Source organism: Corvus cornix, chromosome 1A (genome assembly GCF_000738735.6).
Source record: "Corvus cornix cornix isolate S_Up_H32 chromosome 1A, ASM73873v5, whole genome shotgun sequence".
NCBI classification, from domain to species: domain Eukaryota; kingdom Metazoa; phylum Chordata; class Aves; order Passeriformes; family Corvidae; genus Corvus; species Corvus cornix.
The window spans coordinates 14702486-14724626 of NC_047057.1; the positions used below are offsets into that span (position 1 = coordinate 14702486).

The 22141-nt window shown below is 42.1% G+C and overlaps 1 protein-coding gene across 5 annotated transcripts in view; it reads right to left on the minus strand.

The window, feature by feature from the left end:
* Positions 1-22141, minus strand: part of CELSR1 (cadherin EGF LAG seven-pass G-type receptor 1) — a 167032-nt gene that overhangs the window by 22007 nt on the left and 122884 nt on the right. For 3 of the 5 annotated variants that reach the window (XM_019283621.2, XM_010395592.3, XM_010395591.3), the window contains exons 9-24: positions 20571-20737; positions 19923-20108; positions 19429-19542; positions 18936-19110; positions 18079-18220; positions 16257-16377; positions 14953-15136; positions 14055-14156; positions 12164-12258; positions 11639-11848; positions 8828-9011; positions 5938-6081; positions 4594-4795; positions 4092-4259; positions 1591-1717; positions 1015-1215 (exon numbers count right to left, since the gene is read on the minus strand). In XM_019283621.2, the coding sequence (XP_019139166.1) occupies positions 1015-1215; positions 1591-1717; positions 4092-4259; positions 4594-4795; positions 5938-6081; positions 8828-9011; positions 11639-11848; positions 12164-12258; positions 14055-14156; positions 14953-15136; positions 16257-16377; positions 18079-18220; positions 18936-19110; positions 19429-19542; positions 19923-20108; positions 20571-20737 (2522 nt within the window). The remainder of the gene's footprint in view (positions 1-1014; positions 1216-1590; positions 1718-4091; positions 4260-4593; positions 4796-5937; positions 6082-8827; positions 9012-11638; positions 11849-12163; positions 12259-14054; positions 14157-14952; positions 15137-16256; positions 16378-18078; positions 18221-18935; positions 19111-19428; positions 19543-19922; positions 20109-20570; positions 20738-22141) is intronic. The other 2 variants (XM_010395590.3, XM_010395593.3) reach the window with 1 other exon arrangement.

Here is a 22141-nt window from a genome sequence, read left to right on the forward strand (position 1 = left end):
CTGTACTTCCCTCTAAAAAATTTGATTGAAACATGTACAATAATGGATTTCTAGGAGATAAATTTTCTTCAGTGTTCAGATAACCCCTAAAGTATTATTTTGAATATTCTTCCTATCTATTACGGACATACATTTTATTGCATGCCATCCCCCATCACTGTCCAGCCTGTTTGGCACAGGTGCCTGTGCAGCCTGGCAGTGCTGGAGCCCTTGTCTGTCTCTTAACTGTCTGAATGGCAGCTGTGGCTTTTGGGATGGGTGCTACAAAGAAACAGCAGCAAGACTACATGTATGGTTAAGAGAGCAATGAGGTCTCAAGTACAGAACACACTTCATGTGTGGTTTATATCTATCTTGTCCTCAATCTATTAATAATTTGCATTTCTTGACATGCCCAGTGCTGGAGATCCTTGCACTAGGCTTTGCCAACAGATGTGATTGGCTGAAGCCATCAATCACAGTGGCTGGAAGGCACAAAGCAAAGTGACAGGTTTCCTCCTGAATCTCAGATGTAGCAAGCTGTCCCATGCCTGGCAAGTGGCTTCTCCAGAATAGCCAGTGGTGTACAATGTGCATATTAGCACCTGCCCAGCACCACATTGCTGACAACCTATCAGTCAACACCTGGAGCCATTTGGGCTTGGGAGGTACCTGCTGCAGGAGAAACTGGACAGCCTCCTACTGAACAGACACAGCAAGACAGAAAACACACTGATGGAAAGGAAGGAAGAAATCAGTATTCAGGGTTCAGTTCCTGGGATAAACCTTCAACAGGGCTGCTGTCATATATACTCTGAAAATAAGATACAGTCCTATTGCCTGCCATTGCTATTAATGACATCAACCACACATGAATGTACTAAAAATCTGATTTTTTCAAATTACTGTTGAAGCCAAAGAGAAGCCAAAAAGAGGAGAAAGTGAAACAGATGGGAGAAGGTAAAAGCTGCAATATGAACCCCCTGAATTAAAGCGTGACAACAACTCTAGCAACGAACACAGAGTAAGCCTTACCGGGTTTTCAGTCTGGTTGATTCCAATTAGAAAAACAAGCTCAGAAAAGAACAGGGCAGCTACCAGGTTTTTGTGGATACTGTGCAAGTTGGAACGCAGCGTGCGGATCAGGACCAGCAGAATGAAGGTGATCAGCAAAGCCGCCAGCGAGATGGATACGGTTGTGTAAGTGACAATCTTCAGAGGAAGCACCTCCCCATTCTGTAGAAAGACAGATTGACAGGAGCTCTTGGGGTTTCCCTTCCTTTTCCTCCAATCAAATCTACTACCCAGAATGTCAATGTTATCATTACTACTGAGACAACATACAGATTTACTTTAGGACCAATGGGACTGGGTGATGACACCTCTTTTGTCACTAAACATGTTGAGTGTGTATAAGCAGCACCCAGAGGATGCACCAACCAGGTAAGAAGCTCCTTTCAGCAAACCCAGTAGCAGATGCTGTCAGGGATGGACAACACACTCCTGACACTGGGATCAATCTGCTCACAATGTCCTGAGTCACACTCAAAGCTTAAGCTCTGAGTCAAAGCCCTTGAAAACCCCAAAAATCATGAGCCTGACATCACCCACCTCTCGTTTAGAAATGTCCATCAGGACGGCAAAGCTGGTTATATGGTTGCACTGGCAAGCAATATGGCTCTGGTTTCTGGAAAACAGCTCACACCCTCTGGAGGACCAGGCACCTGTCCCACCAATCCTGTGGGGGAAAAAGGCATTTCTGAGAGCCATCCTCTGATCTCCCCCTGCCTTCCACTGTTACTGTCCTCTGTGGCAGCTTGTGCTGCACAACCAGAGAGGACAGTAAGTACCAGGACAGAATTATTTATAGCTGTCACCTGCCTGAAAGAATATCATCAACTTAAAAAGGCCTTCAGTTGAAGTAGTTTCTGATAAGACAGCTGGCTTAGGTACCCAGATTTTGTGGGTTTATAACAGTCTGTTTTGAGTTTAAAAAAAAAATTTAGAAGATTTGCTTTTGGGTCAGTGACCACACAACCAACATGCAGAAGAGATTGCAGAATAAAATGACTGTAACCAAGGTAAATAATACCAGAACCAGAGAGGGATACATGTTTTTGAGTCACATGAAATATGTTTCAGCAGCAATATGATATCATTATAGAGTTCCTCCGAAAAGTACACAATAAAAGGTTACAACCTTCTCTAATAAATAATATTTCATATCAGAAGATCTCTTATATTAACAATGGGAAGGAACTGCTGCCTTGAAAATTCTTCTCTGTGCAGTTATGGTTAACTCCAGTGACTTCAGAAATTATTTTGTATCAATATTAATTATTCTATTCTAAAGTTAATGAGTAATAAAAATAGTCTTGCAGTTACTGAAAGAGTTTTTAATTAGATATGACAGGACCTCTTTTTCATTCAGCAATAAAATATTTGTTGAATTTTAATATCACTTTCTCTCAAAAAGTATTCACTTTCTAAAAGCTCTTTCATTACATGCAGCATAAGAGCTGCTTTTCGACTGTGGCTGTAGGAAGACGTAACACAGACAACAATGGCACTGAAGTTGCCAGCAAATAGCTAACAGATGAATCACTTCAGAGCTAATGACTTATTCAAGCTCATACAATATCTAAAAATTTATGAAAGAGGGCTTGCCATTCCCTCATGATCAGCAGAATCATCTGTGCATACAAGCAAAAACACTACTTCACATGAGGGCAAATGGAGGCGTTCATTACTGCGAACATAAGAGATTTCTGTTGTGTCTTCAACCCTTTAAATGACATAAACTCCTGAAGCCTTTGACTAGGAGGCACACATTTCCTAGGTTAGTCTGCTATTTTATTTCCAGTCCAGGATATTGCCTTTTAGTGGATTTTTCCATAGGTTTACTGGAGCTTTTGGGTCCTTAGGAAACAAGTAACAGCTATTCCCCTTCCCCTGGGCAGACCATATCATCCTCTCACTGTGTACCTGGGTTTGTAGCTGGAAATTGCAATATGTATGTAATAGTTACAATATTGTGAACATGTAATATGGATATGGTCACCTCTCAACACGTTTTCTTTGTTTTATCCACACTCTTGAAATATCTTCAACAGGACTGTGCTGTTTCCACAATGCCATAAAACCAATGGAACATCAGCATACACAGTTCCAGCTCATATAATTTTTCTCATTTTCAAGAAAAATATGTCTTTATCTTGAACTTTACTGAATGCAAAAAACCTAAATGAATCATTTTCAGAACTTTTCATCTTTTTCCTAACACTTCCCTCCTAGAGAGTCAAATACCCTCTCCTTATATTCTGCTTATATATTACAGTTGCTTTCCATAAACTGGAACAGGTCTAAAGTCCCAAAGAAGGTATTTCCTCTCCCTCCAATTTTTCACTAAAACAAATGAAAGCAAATCCACAATAGCTGATGAAATGAAAGTTTCTTATCACTGCAACTGCCTTTGCATTGACTTTTGATTAAAAAATTTGTGATTCAGAAATTTATAATCTTTACTCCTAATTTTATCTGCAAAACCTCAATCCTCATTTCTACCAAAATGAAGATTTGGTTTTATAATTTTTTGCACTGGCCCTGGCTGAGGCACCAAGGGTAGGTGCCAGCTTGCCATGGACTCTGTCCATAGTCACTGGAGTGCAACAGGAGAAGATTCAGCCCATGGAAGAGCTGAATCATCTCCTGGAAATCCTGACTTAAAGACCTCAGACAAGCTATGAATTCAGACACTGGAGCTGGACTATGCCTGTCCAGACATAGATCTGTGGGCAAAAAGCATGGGCAAATACAAGGAAATTGTGAGATTTATTACTTCTGGGTGAAAATGAACCCTGCAGAAAGACATGACAGCACTGTGTTTCTTAGAAACCACATGGCTAATCCTTTGTTCGAGAAGTTATGATAATTATTTTCATTTTTCTCAGGTTGGTGGGAAATGACTACATGGCTCTATTCCATCAAAAATCAGTTGTCAGTTGAATAAACAGACCAAGACAGGTTTTTCTCCAGAATTATCTTCCCAGGCAGGACTTTCCTGCTACTCAGACAGTTGCCATTCACAGCCCTAAAGCAAGCAGAAGACATACATGATGGAGTGATTCCAGAAGACACAGACAGGCTTCGTCCTCTCCTCTGTTTCCAGCATGGCGTACTCCACTATGACAGGCTTTTCCACCAGGTTGGGAGGAATCTCCCCATCACTGTGAATGGCTGTGCTCACTACAGGTGTGTTGATAATGGGGCGATTTGGCAATCTGCACAAGGAGAAAAATTGCACAGTGATCTACACATTAAAATGCAAAGCACTGATTCGCTATGTTCTGCAAATAAAAGATTTCCAGTTCCTTCCACTCAGAAAGTGAAGTAGGTGCACCATCAGCCTTCCATACAAATGTGTTTCCAAAAACTGCTGGCACTTCTGGCACAGTTATTCTCCCACAGTGTGCCAGAGGAGGACAAGAGACAGCACTGTGGTGACAACAGCAGCACTGATGGCATTTGGCTGGTATAAAAGCAGCTCTGTCTTCCCCACACACTCAGAGAGAGTAGAAGGGATCTGAACAATTCACAAACAGGTTTGAAGTTTACCTCAAGCTCCTTCTGTCAGGATCATAGTTTTCAGGCAGGAGGTGTCCCAGGGATCGGTATATAATGACCATGGCAACGGTATGATGTGTCTCAACATCTGGGTGTCGCTTCTTTCTCTTTGCAAAAGCACTCTCAGGGCTGAACGCATCGCTGTTCAACTTAGAGGGTATTTTTTGATTTGAAGGCTTCATTGTAGGCACTGCTATGGAATTAACACAAACACAGCTTCAGAGCTACCATTTAAACTGGTAATTTTGCTTTGCAAAGATACAATGACATTACAGTTGTTACAACTCTAGGCTTAGAGCACTCAGCATGCTCCTAATGTTATATTCCATATTTTTAATAAAATTTCAGCACAATTCATAGTTATATAGCTGAAAATCAACCACTGAAGAGTGAAAAGCCATTTAGTCTAGCTAGAAAATAAGCAATTTCTAAGCTAAAAGGTCCAGAAATATATAAGTACCCCATGCATAACTTAAGGAGAACATTAAAACATTATGCATGCTGTTAAATTGCATGTACCTTTATATATGGCAAAACTAGAATTAATGAATACACCAAGTAGTCACATAAGATTTCTTCCTGCTAATTCTGTCATTTAATGAGCTTTCAGCTTTGGAAGATTCTCTTAAAATTCACATTCCCCTTTTTTGTTACAGAAAAGATACAAATCATAGAAGCAGATACCCTGTTTCTAAGCAAAAAGTCACGAAGCCCTATTAGCTTATTATGTGTTATTTTCGGAAGAGTTACTATTTCCCCATTCAGGAGACATTCAGCCATGGTACATGTATTGAACTTTAAGTTACTCTCTCTCCCCTTGTCCAAAAAAACTTGTGGTGCTTCAGAGACATTGGGAAGCAGGTACTTCCCCATGTATTCTCCCTCGTCACCCAGTTCAAGACCTTTTCATTGCTGCCTAGTTCTGATAACACCTCTGTCTGCTCCCAGATTTGGAATCTCCATCTCTCACACCACCTCCCTCGTAACTCTGCAGGGACTGGAGGAAGGCGGCTGTGGGACTGCGGTGCTGGGCAGCCATCCCATCCTATCCTGGTGGGAACAGAGAGCATTTCTCCCACTTTGACAGGGCTTTGAGGGGCTGCAAGCGAGACCTGACAGACAGGTACAGCCAGTCCCACAGCTCCCCATGCCTCCATCGCTGCCGGCAGGCAAATGCCTCAGAAGTATGCACAGCTGCTCCATCCCTAAATAATGTTCACTTGTGCAGATGGTCACCCCGCTCTCACCCTAGTACCACTCTGCTCCCCGAGGATCAATCATGCTCCCTGGGAGCTGGTCATAATTGCTAACCAAACAGCAGCAGAAGGGTTTTACCTTTCCTTTCTGAAGGTCTGAACAAAGTATCAGGGAAGACAACAGATGACTCCAGATCTTTTGGGTAATCTTCTTTAATCTCATGAAATCGTGGTATTCTAGCTCCCGTGAAATTAGACTTGTCAAAGACGTCAACAGCAATAACTGGAGGGGATAAAAGTTTCCCATAAAATTAACTTCAATGCATTCAAATATGATATTGCAACACAATGAAATATTATTGAAAGATTAAAATATCTGCACAATGCAGATAAAAAATTTAAACCCCAAAATAGAAAGTAAAATTTAATTTTTTTCAGTTAACACCTTATATGACAACTAAAAGCTTATGTGACAGCATTATGTTACATTTATCAAATTATACATTTGTTTTTCAGTGGAAAGGAATTCACAAGATAGTATCTCATACTATGAAAACACTACTGCAAACACTGGAAATAAAGAACCATAGAACTGTTTAGGTTGGAAAAGACTTCCAAGATCAAGTCTGGCTGTTAACTCAGCATCACCAAATCCTGCACTAAACCATGTCCCCAAGGGCCACATCTACATGTCTTTTAAGTATCTCCAGGGATGGTGACTTCCCTGGGCTGCCTGTTTCAATGTCTGAGAACTGTTTCAGTGAAGAAACTTTTCCTAATACCCATCTCAACATAGATCACTTTGCTGGTACTTCTCCAGCAGCAGCTGACTGGGGTTTCACGGAGGCTTTTCCCTGGCTGCTGTTCAGTGAATGCTCCTGCTTCACAGAGCTTCTCCATGTGCTGCTGGCTTGCTCCAGTGTGTGCTGCATGTTCCAATTTTAGACTTGCTTTTTAATGGGAAGACTGAATCTACTACTTCAAAAACATAGTTCTACATCTGTTGGATTGCGAAGTCAGCTGACCAAAGAAAATAACATGCATTTTACCTGGGACTACTCCTTAGTCCTCCATCATCAGTTCCTCCCTAGCTTACCTCATAATCTCTGCCTGTTTAGCTGCCAAAATATTTAAAAGCTGTTGAGTTGGCTTTAAGTTTCTCATTTAAGTGAAATCACTGAGTGCCAATTTACATGTCCTGGGGGTAACCCTACACCAAAAGGTGTGATCCTCTGCAAGTTTCTGTATGAAGAAATATCCACGTTAAGACCCGCAAACTCCCATTCCTTTCCTAGTTTCTAAATAACTCCCAGATGAGCCATTAGGAAACTCTATTAACACCATGTTCACCTGGAAAAACTGTTCAAAAGAAAACAGACCTCTTTCAAGCCAGAGTTGCCTCATCCCTCTCAAGCTCACACGTTTTTACACAGGAAGAACTGGTTGAAAAAAAATCATGATTTACAACCTGCAAGAAATTCTGGGGTTTGTTTTCATCTCAGCTCAATTGCGTTAAAATGTTGAGCATACTTTTTTCTGAGTATGAAGGTAAAAATATTTTGATTCTCATAGTCCTGAATCAAAAGAAAATATTTCAGTTTTGGTTTATTAAGGAGAAATCGAAGTATTTCAGTTTGGCTTAGTTCAACAATAATCTATGCCTGTTGATGCAGGATGCTACAGCCTTTGTAACTTGACTGCCCCATGCCTTTGGTTTTCTGCCCCTGTGATTGTGGACATAAAGCATTCTTGGGACAAGGTTTGTAGCCAATTCACTTCTTATACCAACAGGTGTAGTTGGGAAAATAAGACAAACTTCTAGCACATAAGCCTTCTTCATATCTGAAATAAAAGCAATAGCTTGAAAAGCTAAATACAAGTTCAGGCTGATATAGTTTAGAGCACCTCTGAAAGAAAAACCAGATAGCAATGCTGCTTGTGAGGGACTTCTGAAGGTCACCCGGCTCCATCTCACCTCCCACTCAGAGCAGGACTATCACAAACACCCTCTCAGCTCAGACTGTTTGTAGCTGGGAAGAAAACTAAATAGGGAGGGCAGGGGAGAAAATGGGGAAAGAAGTTGACCAGGCTGCGGCTGCTGTGCTTCACCTGCGTATGCACTGCAGGGATGTCTATGAAATACATCACAGTCCCAGGCGCAGGAGCTGCTATTTGCTTGTCAGAGGACATATTTCCTGTGATAGGTGGGGAAGGTGTCTTGGTATGCCTGATGCTTCCTTCTCAGTTTAGACCCATTCTGGATATTTTGGATCCCATGGATTTTGCTCTGATTATGGGTTTTGCAAGACTGGGATGGTGTTTGAAGGATTGGTGATTCTGTGAAAATACCTTTCAGCACAAGAATCTCTACAGATTATGATTTTCTGGATAGGTTCCAGGTTAGGAAAGCATGTGAAAATCAGAGATATAATTATAGAATCACAGAATCATCTAGATTGGAAAAGACCTATAAGATCATTGAGTCCAACCTTAGACCAATCATCACCCTGTCAACTAGACCACAGCACTAAATGCCACATCCAGTTGTTTCTTGAACATCTCCAGAGCTGGGAATTCCACCATCTCCCTGGGAAGTCCATTCCTATGCTAGTAAGATTAATAATATGCAATAAAATCAATAGTAGGGTTACTTTTTTTTGTACTGCAATAATTCTTCAGGTGGTGTTGATGTGATTCCACCAAAAATGAGATCTACTACATTCAACTATATCAGTTGGCCTCAAAAGGCATTACCTTAATTTACAAACTTAGTCCTTCCTACCATCTCTACGCTACTGTGACTGCAACAAAAAGCCACATGGAGCAGTGGCATGGTCCAGGGGGAACCCGGATCAGACATCTCCCAGGAGGCCCCCATGGCAACTGAAAGACATGGATCAAGGCTCACTGGATTGGAAACTAATGCGATGATTTTTCTCCGTGGGTTCTATTAAAACAAATAACTTGCACCTCTATCCAGCACATTTTTAAGACTCGAAGAAAAATGGCAGTTTTCAATGGATACTCACTCATGTTAGTGGTGACAATAACAAAAGGTCTCATGTAGGTTTTTTTCATGTTCCGGGCCACGTTGTTGAAATATTCCTCATAGTGCCTGAGCAGGTGAGCGGTGCCACCCTCCGTTCTCTGAATTTGCTCCCAGTGCTCCTTGTTGCCGGGGTCCAGTAAAGCACTACCCACTTGGATAATATTCTGAGAAATAAAGTACAAGCCTAAATTATGAAACAAACAAAGTGCTGGGTTTCAAGTGAGAAGTATTGAAAATGATTGGCCTGAATGCCTCAGGTGAGTGTACAATGAAATATTTTAATGCAGGCATGTTCTACTGCAGCCATATAAAAACATGCACACCAGTTACTCACCCTGAGATTTTTTGGTCATGTAAAGCAAATCCCTCCAAACTTTTCATGAGCAAAGTAATCCAAAATTGGAGGCTATAAGAGAACTGCCTACTTTTTTTCCCCTAATGACAGGAAACCTAGCAAGAAAATGCAGGAGGAAAATCTATGCATGTTTTCTTTGTTTCTGAGAGATCAGACACAGACACATGAAAAGCACAGCTCCTAGTAGGTACACTGAGGAACTTCCCAAGAAATTGAAATAATGGTTTTTTGTTGAAAAACAAAAGAAAGCCATGGATATAAATATAATTTCCTCCCTTCAATTTTTTCTTTTACTTTGTTGTTTCCTAGATAAAAAAGACAGCTTATACGGTGAAGAATGGTAAGAGTGAGTATTAGCTTGCATAGACAAACCTGAAAATACATAAGAAAACTTAAATCATGTTATTGTCTCCCCATTTTTATGTTGCTTACAAATGGTATTAAAAAGGCAGTTCTTTCTGAGGACCTGCCTCTTCTGCCCTTTCTTAGAAAAATATGCAAAGGGACCCTCAGGCTGAATGGAAGGACATCGACCCCAAAAGTGAGTGCTAAATAGCTTAAATGAGAAAGATGCTAAGAAGTTTTTAACCTTGGTGTACATATGAACTATGTTGTTGTAACAAAACCTAATTCCTAACTAAAGTAAAATTTGTGTAGATGATGGTAGGAGTTAATCACCACAAGCTCTAAAATAGCCAAGACAAATATTTAAGCTTCATTGAGAAGGAGCTGTCTGTATCCTGTCTGTGTTGTCTGAGGCTGCAAACATGTATCAGAGCTAAAAGAGACTCCCAGTATGACCACCTCTACCTAGGGTGAGAAGCACGACATGTTTCCCAGGAATGCAGGAGACTCATGTTGTACTTGGTACCAGGCCTCCTCCATGTTTGTGAACATTATTTATGTTTTATTATTATCTATTTTTCAGGCTTCTATGTGGGACTATAAAAAAAACCCCTCCTTCTCTCTTTGTGCTCCCTCAGCCTAGGATGTTGCCTCCTTTTAGTCATGAGCTGTACTCGTTAGTTTTCAAATTCCTGACCTATCCTAAAATATTTAGGGAGTTCTTGAAAACATCATCTGTATGAATCTCGGTGCCAAGTGCACAGAATAATAAATTAAAGCAGAGGTTTCCAAACTTTTTTTTTTTTTTTTTGCTTATTGTTCTTATTTCTGCTTAACAAAACATGCTAGAAATTAAGTTCCGTCTCGAGATCTGAATGGCCCACAGGAAAGAAAAAACAGAGTATTTGAAAATCTGGTGCATCTGAAATGTAAAATGTTTCAGTTCTTTACTCTCTGTTAACTGTACAGCCCAAGACACTAAGGAACTTTTTCAGCCACCTTTCTTCCTGCTCCTAACTCTCCACTGACATCCTCTCCTGGTGCAGCTTGGCTTTGCACAGGCTCTCCAATTTCACCCCAAAGTTTGCCTGACCTATCTGGTCCTCCTGGAGTACTGTGAGCAGTGACCTGGGTGTAGCACACCTAAGGGAGCCAAACGGCCTTTGGCCAGCACAGATGCCAGTCTTGGCCCATGGAAGGTCATCCCACATGCTGCTGTCCAAGCTATGGGCTCTGCTAGCATAGATCCAAAAAGATATTTTAGCTTGGACTCTTGTGTTGTGCTATGGCCGGGATTTTGGAAATAGTATGGGCAAGAGTGGAGAACAGTACCTCACAGCACACATGGGATTGAGAAAAGCTCTACAAGCCTGACATGGGTCGTCCAGCCTTCACATTTTCAGACCACATAAAACTCCCAACTTCCTCCAAATTTCACATTTTTCCACCACAACTTTCCACATATTTTCCCAGACAGGGAGGGTGCTACAGCTTGTTCTCGAGCCCTGGTCAGGTCTTTGGTAATAACCGGGTCTTTCATGGATGCTCTGAGTAGCAGAAGCTCTCTGGCACACATTTTAGTATATGCCATACAATACCAATATGATATGGAATGTCTTTCAATGTACCAACTCGTGATTCAAGTGTTTTCAAACCGAATTAGTGGAAACCTTCAGAGTCAGTAACTGGTTTGGACTTGGTTCGCTGCACATTTAAATGAACATGATCACATTAGGCATGTTTTACAACAAAAACAACTGTAGTACACAAAACTATTTTAGCCAGGAAAAACACATTAACTTGATGATTTTTTTTTCATACGGGGAATATTGCTTTTGGCTGTTACTATGATGATATTTATTAGAAAAGCACTTTATATTATATTTGTATTACACACACATGTGCGTGCATAGACACATGCATAACCAACTTTCCATTCTAATCTGAGAAGAAAGGTTTATTTGTGGAACAGATTAAGCAATTACACAATATTCACTTCACCTCGGTCAAAGATGAATTTAATTACCCACAGCCACCTAACTTCTACGGGAAACTGTAAGGGCTCAGCACAGTATACACTATTTCTCTTACCTCATTGAATTCCACGTCCCTTGTGGCTGCCAAGTCAAACCCTTGCTGCTGGCTCTCATACTGGAGGACCCGGATCATCATCTGGTAAGCTGTCCTCACGTCATTGCCATACAAGCTGTGCGTGTATTTGGTGGCATTCTGCAGCGCTCTCACGATCCATATGGTTTTGTCTCCATCCAGCTTGGTCTCGTTGTGGTGTAACTTCTCATTCTGAACCAGATAAAAAGGAAGAAAAACCCAATTATGTAGGGTATTTTTCATTCTAGTTACAATCATAATCATAGGATTTTTTTATAATTTAGGCACAAAGGAATTTTTTGGTCAAAATTTTGTTTGTCTTGAGAAAGAGCTGGCAACAAAACTCAACCACAAATATAACTGAGAGCCAGAAAAGCACAAAGGTCCTGATGGGAAATAAGGGTGTTCAAGGATGCAGTCAAAAGACTGAGTGCAGGGATATCAAAATGGAGTCCAAACTGATCATTATTTACAAAATAAAGGGAAACCTGAGAAAACACAGCTTACCATGATTTTTAGATCCACAAAAGTGTTAGTGGTGCAGTTGAAAAGCTCCGGAGGCAGCCAGCCCTTCTCAATGTTACAATGGCGAACGGCGTTTCCTGAAGGAAACAAAGCATCAATGGCAAACAATGTTCCGAATTGCTCAAGGGAAATATTCATAGATTTCAACTATCCTAGACTTTCAGATTTCCTACATTTTCAAGTTGCTTAGAGCTACACATGTATTTCAATTTCCAAACTGGGGATTCCTGTGAGAGAAAAGTTAGTCTACTAATCTTCAGGAACAGCTTTTCCCAGGCTTTGGAGAAAAGTCAGGCAAGCTCCAAGCCCTGCCCAACTGCTCTCAGCCTCACTGCCCTAATGTTCTCAAGTTAATTCAGTCATTTATTTTTACCAAATAAGAGAAAGACTCTGCACTTCCTAAGTGTTCCTGAAAACCAACCCTTACTGAGATTTCTGTGCAATAGCCTACATAGGAAGACCTCCTGGACAAATGCTGTATTCACAGCAACACACGCCAGCACATCTGCATGCTGCATGTGCTAAACACTTCAGCCAACATGCATAATTGCCTTTTTGCCACTTGTAAATGGACTGTGAGCAGCTTACTGTTTAATTTAGCCTACTATATTTTGTACTATTTGTCAAATAATTTTAAAATGTGATTCTTGGCTGAGGATCCTTCACCATGAATTGCAAGTAATCAAATTCAAAATTGACATTTGTGCTACTTAATTTGCACGTAACATACTGCATGTGTCTAACCCATTTAATTACCAATATCTAAATAAGAACTATAATTAATTTTACTGTATCTAATTATATTATTTCTCTTTCATGACTAGGTGAATACAATTAAGCCTCAGATTCTTAGTTTGAATATTCATTATTATAAGGCTTACTTTTTTGAATGATCTAAAATTTGCTTAGAATGGGCAATTACTATAAGCAACATTGCCTGCCAGTCTATTTGCTAGAAAAGACACTTGGATCAACCACAAGAACAGTGCAGAAAACCCATTTTAATTCAACTTTATACTGTTTAATCACCAAAATATTCTTCACCTAAAAAAACTAAATCAATTCTATCACCTAAAAATTTTTAGAACAGGAGCTAGGTTGACCACAAATCCTGTGCACACCTATAGGCAGTGGCCTCCCCCAATAAATATTTCGGGCAGTCACATAACTATTTATAACTCCCTGAGCCTAAGGAGCACTCACAGCAGAGAGCTACCAGGTCCTGAACCAAGAGAGAGTTTTCATTTCCCATAGAACAGACATTGGAAAAGATTGGGAACTCTGTTTTCAAAAATTTGATACATGTTTTCAGAGACATATATGAAAAAGCAGATTGTAATTTGCCTGTTATACAAAACAGCACAGCTCATGTACTTTATAAAAGGTGTTTTTCAGCTGTTTTCACTTATGGAAAAGATATCGTGTGGAAAAATGTGAGTTTTGTTGCAACTCTTAGCTTTAGTAGCCTGCAAACCTAGTAAAACAGTCATCAGGAATACGATTTTCCTAATTTTATCTTTGACCAGAGGAACTGTATGGCTAAAGAGCACTTTTAAGTCACTAGAAACTAAAAGTTACATGTGTAAGAACTGCTTGATAAATAGCAAAAAAAGCCCAACCAAACAAGACTCTGCTTTTTTGGAAATAGAAAATTTTTCTTCTTTGTACATGTTTATCTGCTGTACTTTTGTATTTATTTATTGCTAGTATTCCAAATGTACTCTGCTCATGATATGCATGAGCTATGCTGCAGTGTCTAGACCCAATGAATTAATGCCTTTCCCTATGTACACATTTTTTCTTTCTTTTTTTTTTTTCTTCTCCTTTAGAGGCATGCAGATAAAGTAGGTAATTATTTACTCAGGGAACTTACCCACTGAGCCCTTAGGACAAGGCACAGCAGCTGGCTGGCCAAACTTGGTCTGTGGCCACCAAATATCAGCCTCGAAAGCTTTGGGACAGCCATTATAAATTACTGAAAGTAGAAAAAGAAATGATGCAATTTTTCTGACAAGATAAAAATCACAACAATGAGACATTTCAACCTGCCTGAAGGACCTTCCTGTAATTCCAAAGCCCTGTCAGGATACCAGTCCTCTGCAGTGCCTTCCAAACTGTAACCCATCAGCTGCTCCTTATCCAGCAGATTGGACAGACAGAGGAGAGCTCAGGATGATTATGGGGCTCCGGATTTTGGCTCTGCCTATCTCTGCTTGCCCCTTTATTGTGGGAAAACATTGCTGTTTCATTTCACCCACACACTGTGGTGAGACGGCTGTTGCAGCAGCATTGTGCTGATCACAGAAGGATGGTGGGTGGGTGGGTGAGAGGAAAGGCAGGATGGACAAGATGGGGAAGAAAGGCAGAGTGCACGAGGCGCACGGCACAGCGTCTGTGGGCAAAAGGTGTGAGGGCTCTCACCCGCCTCTTCAGCTGCAGCTCAGCAAGAAAATACTGCACTGCCAGATCAACTCAGGTTTAAAGAAAAGTTGGTGTCAGTCTTTTGCTCCCCCCATTTGAGGAAAATTAAAGAGATAAGAGCTTGCTTTCCTTTTCCCCAGCCCCCATGAGTCATACTGGCACAGATCTAGGAGGAGGGGTGTATGCTTAGGCTGCTGCAGCCCCCATTGCTGGAGCCATCCTGCTGGGCTCACACCGCCCCAGGACACAGCCGCGCGGCCACCGCGGCGTCCCCCCTGTGCCCACTGCCAGCAGCTCTGGTCCCGCACCGCAGCACGGCTGACGGGCAGCGTGGGCGGGCCAGGAGGTACCTTCACAGCCCCTCACGGTGACTTCTGCAAACGGGTTGTCGCAGCGGTTGCACTGCCGCCCGATGACGCCAGGTTTGCAAGGACATTGCCCCGTCTCCATGTCGCAGGCGCGCGTGTGGGAGCCAGATGGGAAGCAGTCGCAGGGGTAGCAGGTGTCACTGCTTTGGGGCCTGTAGTAATTGGCCTAGAAAAACCAAAATGATAGACACCAGGTATTTGACTTACATTTCAAAATGCTTGTATTTCTGAGACCTGCTCTAGCAGCACATACATCATAAAAAGGGCTAATTTTGCAGAGCACAGATAAAAATTACATTACTATTATCAGAGACCCAGGGTTTGCACTGCCATTTGCAGTGCAGGTACATGGCCCACATTACTCCTGGGGCACTCGTTGCTAGTGCCCACCAAACATACTCCTGGAGGATTTACAGTTTTCGCAGCTTTGCAATTCTGCTCTTGTACGGCATGAACGAGCCACTGAGGAAACTTCCCGCACTGTGCATTTGTGTTTCATGTAGAGGGTGGAGAGCAAGCAATGATCCCATATTCAAATCACCTCTGTACATGCTTTTGATCTGAGGTATTACGATTGAACAAGAGCGTGGAGCTGGCACCCCACTGACTCCATTTAATGCAACAGTTGCTGTGTGTCCTGCTGGCATTTTGGAAAGGAGCAGGGGGCCAGATTCACAGACGCCAGTCTGCACAGGCCCAGCTCCTCTGATGTCATTCAAGCCAGTTGTAAAACCTATTGTGAGAAGTCCTTTGTAAAACCTTCATGATGAGGTTCCTCCCCTCCGATGTCCCCCATCTGCCCCTGCCTGTCCACGGAAAACTCATCAGAGATGGCACTGCGGAAAGCATTTAGCCTTCAGCTCTCTCCAGCTGTCAGGCCTTTTGCTGGCCATTGCACAGGGGAGAGCTTCACCCAGCTGGCCCGAGCTGTTTCATGGCTATTACTCACTTGTGATACACAAAACCCCACCGACACTCCTCTGCACCCCAGTCTGATCTCCCCCGATAAACCAGGCTGCACTTCAGAGATCAGAGCCAGGCTTTCATCCTCTCGGTTCGGTTTTCCAAACACAAATAAGATAAGAGCTGTACGGTATGATTTGGAGAAGGGTGGTGCCAGCAAAATGTTTTGGGTAATGGTTAACTCCACTGTGCACATACATATATATGTGATACAAAGCACAACTCTGTGTACTTTGTCTCAGATACTCACTTGTAATTATTAGTGGTACAGTTACTTTTTAAACTACAGAAATTTTGACCTAAGACTGGTTTCTTTTGTTTACCTTGCAGTGGCATTCTCCATTGGTCTTATTGCAATCAGAATCAAACCCTTTACTAGTCTCACAATTACATGGGCCACAGATGGGATTTCCCCACCAACCTCTGGGACAAGGCAGGTCGATCCTATTAAAGAAAATCAGATTGAAAGACAGTTATTTTAAGTTTCCTCTTAAAAAGTGTGCAAAAAAGCTTTGGGCCAAATCTGCATTCAACTCCATAACCTTATCGAGTGTAATGTATCTCAACCAGCAATCAGTACATATATAAATATATATACACTATAATACAGGAAAATTTAGAATATCAGTGCTATGGAACCATAGAGGGAATGCTTGAAATATTTTCAAGTACAGGTGGCTCTGAGCCTGTGCCCTGGTTTACCTACCACCACAAACTGCCTTGGTGTACAGCTCCCCAGTACTTTATGTGCCCACTCTCTGTGGGCAGGAGGGCTTCTTGTCCAGCCTACAGGGATACCAGCTCAGGTGCAAAGCTGGCTGTAAGCTCATCCTGTAGAGAAAAGCCACTACTTTCAGCTCACCTGGCTTTCTCGGGCAGATCACTACAGGGTCTGAAAAGCCCTGGTCTGCCACCGGGGAGGCAGAGGGCCCATGGCTGGGGACATGGATGAGGGAAGGGTGGCAGCTTTGATCTGGACTATGGATCAAAGACTATGATTCAGACTGAGTGCAGCAGCACTGGAAGCTAAGCAGCAAGCCAAAGGCCACACCTGCTGAAGAAAAACCCTAATTCTCACTGGTATTATTTATTCTGGGTGAGCCTCTGAGCAGGTTACCCCACAGATGCCCCAACATTAGTTCTGGCAAGGGGACCTCTGATTCTCTGATAGCTGGGAGTCTTTAGTCAAGCAACAGCCTGAACGACAACAACTCTGAGACTGGGATCAGGGAAATGCACAAGGCATCCCTCCCTGCTGCTCATTTTAGGAAAGAAAAGCTATTTTCGTCTGTTTCGAAGACCACTACCAATTTTGTTTACAGTTAGGTTAGTACTTCAATGCTTTAGATTATGAAAACCACAATGTTGCACTTGACACGATGTCAGCAGATAATGACAAGGGACAATGTCTCTGTGTCACTAATCCAGAGGAATGAAAGACAAATCTGGCAACAGCATGGCCAACATTTGCAAGCCCACACAACAAAAGGCAGAGGAAGAAGCTTGCAGTTTTCAAAGGGAAGGAAACATCACATGAGCCATTTCTAAATGGGCAGACAAATGCACTTCATTTGCACGTCATGAATGGCCCATATTACATTAAATCAAAGTGCCGCCTCTGGGATAAGGCTGGTTGCTGAATGCTTATCTGAGACCAGGAAGCTGCTGACGAGGGAATCAGCACGTTTCACCCACAAAGCAACAGACACAGGCTCCCAGACTGTCCAGAACAGATGGCTCTTTGCCAGCCCAGGGACTAGACCCAAACTGCAAAGTGACTTTATCTTGCTACAGGCCACCAAAATGGTGCATCGTTCTGTGTGCTGGGGAAGCTGGGGGAGAGATGGAGAGCAAACTCAGGCTAAGCCCACTACAAGGTACAGGTGAGATGCAGTGCTGTGTAACACAGCAGAACTGGTTGAGCCCCTGAGCTGCTGATGAAGAAAAGCAGCTCCTGAGTAACATGGAAGTTTGTATAGCTTCTGGGAAGAGCTCAGGAATGCCAAAAGGCAAGGGAGTCTAAAATACCACTCAGATTTTAACAGAAAAGTTTACTAGAGCAGAAAAGGAAGTGGGAGGACGGCTGCCTTAGAGGAAGAGCTACCTGGAAGGATCAAGAAACCAAGAAAAAAATAATTCTCTTACTTGCTTTCGCAGTACTGTCCATAGTAGCTTTGTCCACATTCACAGGTGTAGCCGTGGGATGAGCTAGGTTTGTGCACGCATGTGGAGACATGCTCACATGGGTTCAAGTTACATACATCAACACAGTCTCTCCCAAAGTACCCTGGGGAGACAAGGTAAGAAAATTACCGCAACCATTGTAATTTACGATTTGCATGTCTCCAAAAGACTGTCTATCTTAAGCTTTTACACTAATAACACACCTTCAATAATCAGTAGATTCCCCCTGAGATACTGTCAGAAATGAAGCACTCTTGTCCCTCTCAGACAAAATGATAGTAAGCCATTCTTTTAGACAGTCTGTTACCATGCTTGAGGCACCCTTGTGCCTTTGGTTCCCAGTTTTATATTCAGGGCATGTGCTACAAATAGTTTTGTATTCTCTTGCTCCATGTATGGGAGGTGACTGTGCTGGGTGCTGACAGCATGTGCTGGCTACATGCTCCAAAACAGAGAAAACATTCAAAGTATCTTGCTTAGGATGCAGAGTAAGAGACTGAAATTCAACAGCAGAAAAGGCTGAGAAAGAAAATGAAAAAAAAAAACCAGAAAAAGAAAAGGGGAGGTGCACAGAAGGAGTCCTTTGGACCAGAGACTGTCTTTCTGTTTAGTGGATACGTTGCCTGGATTCTTAGCCCAGGACTGCAGCTTCCAGGGTGCTACAGTAACAGTGAGAAGGGTAATACTGATTGGAAGATGAGGAATCAGAAGATGAACACTTTGCCAGCATGCTGCTGCTCCTGCTGTGCTGCTTCTGATGAGTGCATGAAGGTGTGATCCAGCTCCTATATGAGTGGATGGGGTGGTCACCAGGTTACCTGGATCACAGACACAGGAGTAGCTGTCCCAGTCATCACTGCAGTAGCTGTGCTGGGGACACGGGTTGGAATCACAAGGGTTATCCACTTCACAGCCCTCCCTCACGTTAATCTTGATAGCCTGTTTCATGTTGAGTGTCGCTATGTTTGTAGACGTCTCTCCCATTCTTACTCCCTGGTGACAAAAGACAATTATTTTTAAATTAAGAGTCTTCTTTCAGAGTACAGTATTATGTGTTTCACTATTTTCATCAATCAATGAGACTACAATTTAAAGAAATCACCTGATAAGCCAAACCCAGATTTTTTTTCAAATGTTTTTCCCCTATGCGATCAGGTTTTTACCTAGCACAGTAGGTAGACTCTAATATTTTGATTCTTAGGTAATTTTTATGGAGAAATGTTTGAGGGTGGATAAAAAGTAACCCCCCACATTTTCACTGTGTATTTTCTCATGAGTTCAAAATTTATTGCGACACTTTTCATTTCATACCTGCATACATCCATAAAATCCCTGCTGAACAGAGACTTGGTCTCCAGAGACACCTCCCACAATGATGCTTTTCATTTTCAATCCAGGTAGTTGATTTCCAATCTGCACAGTGCTCTGTGAGGAAAAGGATAGTTGATAAGAAGCACTATCATCCTCTGTGACACAGACAGCCTTCTTTCTATAGTGATGGAGTTGAGCAGTAGCTGACAGTAGATTACAGAAAAAATACCAAAGCAGTGAGGAGCCAGACATCAGAACATGACTTTTTACTTACTTCTTTGTAAGATACCTTCTGCAGTGATTTATGCCTAATCAGTGATATTAATTTATTATGCTTTATGATAAAAAGGCTTAAAAAATTAGTATCACTGATTAGGCATAAATCACTGCAGAACATGTCTCACAGCCTAAGTATTTGTCCACAGTCCTTTATCCTACTTCCTCCTAAAAGCATTTGTGCAGTGCTCAGGGGCGAAGTTATGATGCTGCCTTACCTGGTACATGCCATAGTCCAAGGACATGACAGCGAGGTACTTGAGATCTTTACCATCTTTTGCACTTTTCAGCTCTATTAATAAATGATGCCATTCCCCATCACTGACCCGTGACTGGCTCATCTTCAAACTAGCAACCTGGCTCAGGCCACTGTACACTTCAAACTGCACGTAGTTGTTCAGTATCTGTTGAAAAAAAGATCATGTCTTCTTTTGCTACGTTTGTATTTGACACAGAACGAGGAGAAGGGCAAAATAACAGCATTTCTTAAGACAACCCAAAAGGAATAAAAGTCCAAAGTGTAAAGATGGGAATGCTTGCAAGAACTCCTTGTATAACTTTGGACATTCAGACTTCAACTTCCCTTATGGGCAAAAAAACCCCAAAGCAATAGACACATTTTTAACATCTATATTAATGCACACTACTACCTCTGACTAGTAAAATAATCTTAAATGAATATGATTTTTATAATGATATTTTGATCATTCATTTTTTGATCTTTGTAAAAGGCTAAAGTAATGATATGTTTTTATTGACATGCATTTTTTTGGGTGGACGAAGCTATGTAGTTCATCTGGCCATATCCACTGATGGGGGAATTAATTAATTAATTCTTTTCTAACCAAAGGCAGCCACACTTTTACCTGAATGTTGATCTTGGATGCAGCCCCGGCATTGGCTTGCATTAGCATGCCATTGACTTTCCGGGTTCTGAACATCAGCCCAATGTACCATGGCACAGAGATGGTAATGTCAAGGTCGCTCCAAATGATAATGCTCTCACCACTGAAACGCTGAGGAGAAGGCATTGCTGTAAATCAAAATACAGAAGAGAAACAGTTGATATCCTTCAGGACAAATGTTAAGAGGAAAAAATGATGCTATGTCACAGGGATGACACAAGGGAGCTAGTCCCTCTTCCACTGAGTTATATTCAATCTACCATGGATTAAGAGCTGGTCTAGGGCAGTTACTGTGAAGCAGCTGATAATAGTGCAAATTCACAAACTACCCTGGTTGTGGGGTAGGCATCTTGTCTTGCTGCCTGTACTTGAAAGTAGCACCTCCACACTGCTATGGCACTACCCACGTGAGAGCTGTTCCTAGAAAGGTAAGCTCAGGATCTCTGATGATACAGTTCTGCTGGTGAGTGGGTGGACAGAGCAGGAAGTATGAGGGCAACAGTTGCTGCAGATGTTTTCAACATAGCCTTGATTACCTGCTTCTAATTAATAGATTAAACACAGGAAAAGGCTGGGAGGCAACAGGAAATATGAACTAATTATGAATACTCCAGGGCCAAATTATTCAGCTGTACCAGCTACACAGCCTTTTCACAGGCAGAAAGTTTGTGTGAAATTGCCTAAATCATCTGCCTTAAATATCTTGAGGTGACTGCTGAAGAGTGGCCCTCCTCTCTAACCTTGCACAGGCACAGCTCCCCCAGGGTGACACCAGTGACAGCCTTCAATAGAAAACACTTTGCTGATGGAAAATATGGGAACACCCACTCCCTTGGAATTTTAAAGTTGTTACCTTGGGTAACAGGAGTTACAGCACCATGGATTAGTTGATCCCATTGATCGGAAGCACAAATTAAACCATGGGAGCTCTGTGCTATTTGCAACATCTCACACGGTACCTCCACCACACATTGAACCTTGCAGTGGATCTGCCATCAGCCCCTGCCTGATGTCCTTACTTGTGGGCATGTTGGTGAAGTTCATGACAGCTTTTTGCCAGTGGAAGCAGGCAGTGGAGACTGGGTGCAACCACCACAGATTAGCACCCAGATTTTATTGCATCATGTGCTGAGTCCGTGTAGTTGGCCAGTGAAATGACAGGGTTTAACAGTCTTTCCCTTTCTGCTCCACACTACCATATCTGCTGACACCTTCTGGATTTTTTGTAGTAGGAGAGATCACGTCTGTACAAATGTGTACATGTTACTATGAAATGGCAAGTCCTTAGAAAAAGGTTGAGGGATGACACCACAGCAGAAAATGGAGTAAAGTTGATATGAAGTTGTATCTTTTTGAGGAATAAACCCAAACCCCAAATTCTCATATGTCTGCATTTCTGGTGTCTATAAAGGGAAAGGCTGTGGTGGGAGTGGAGTGCAGGAGTTGGAGTAAAGTGCAAGCCCTTCAGCTTCCTGTTTGTGAGAAACAAAAATTCAGGGACTAGTGGGCTACTACTAGTCAAGCCAGAGGTG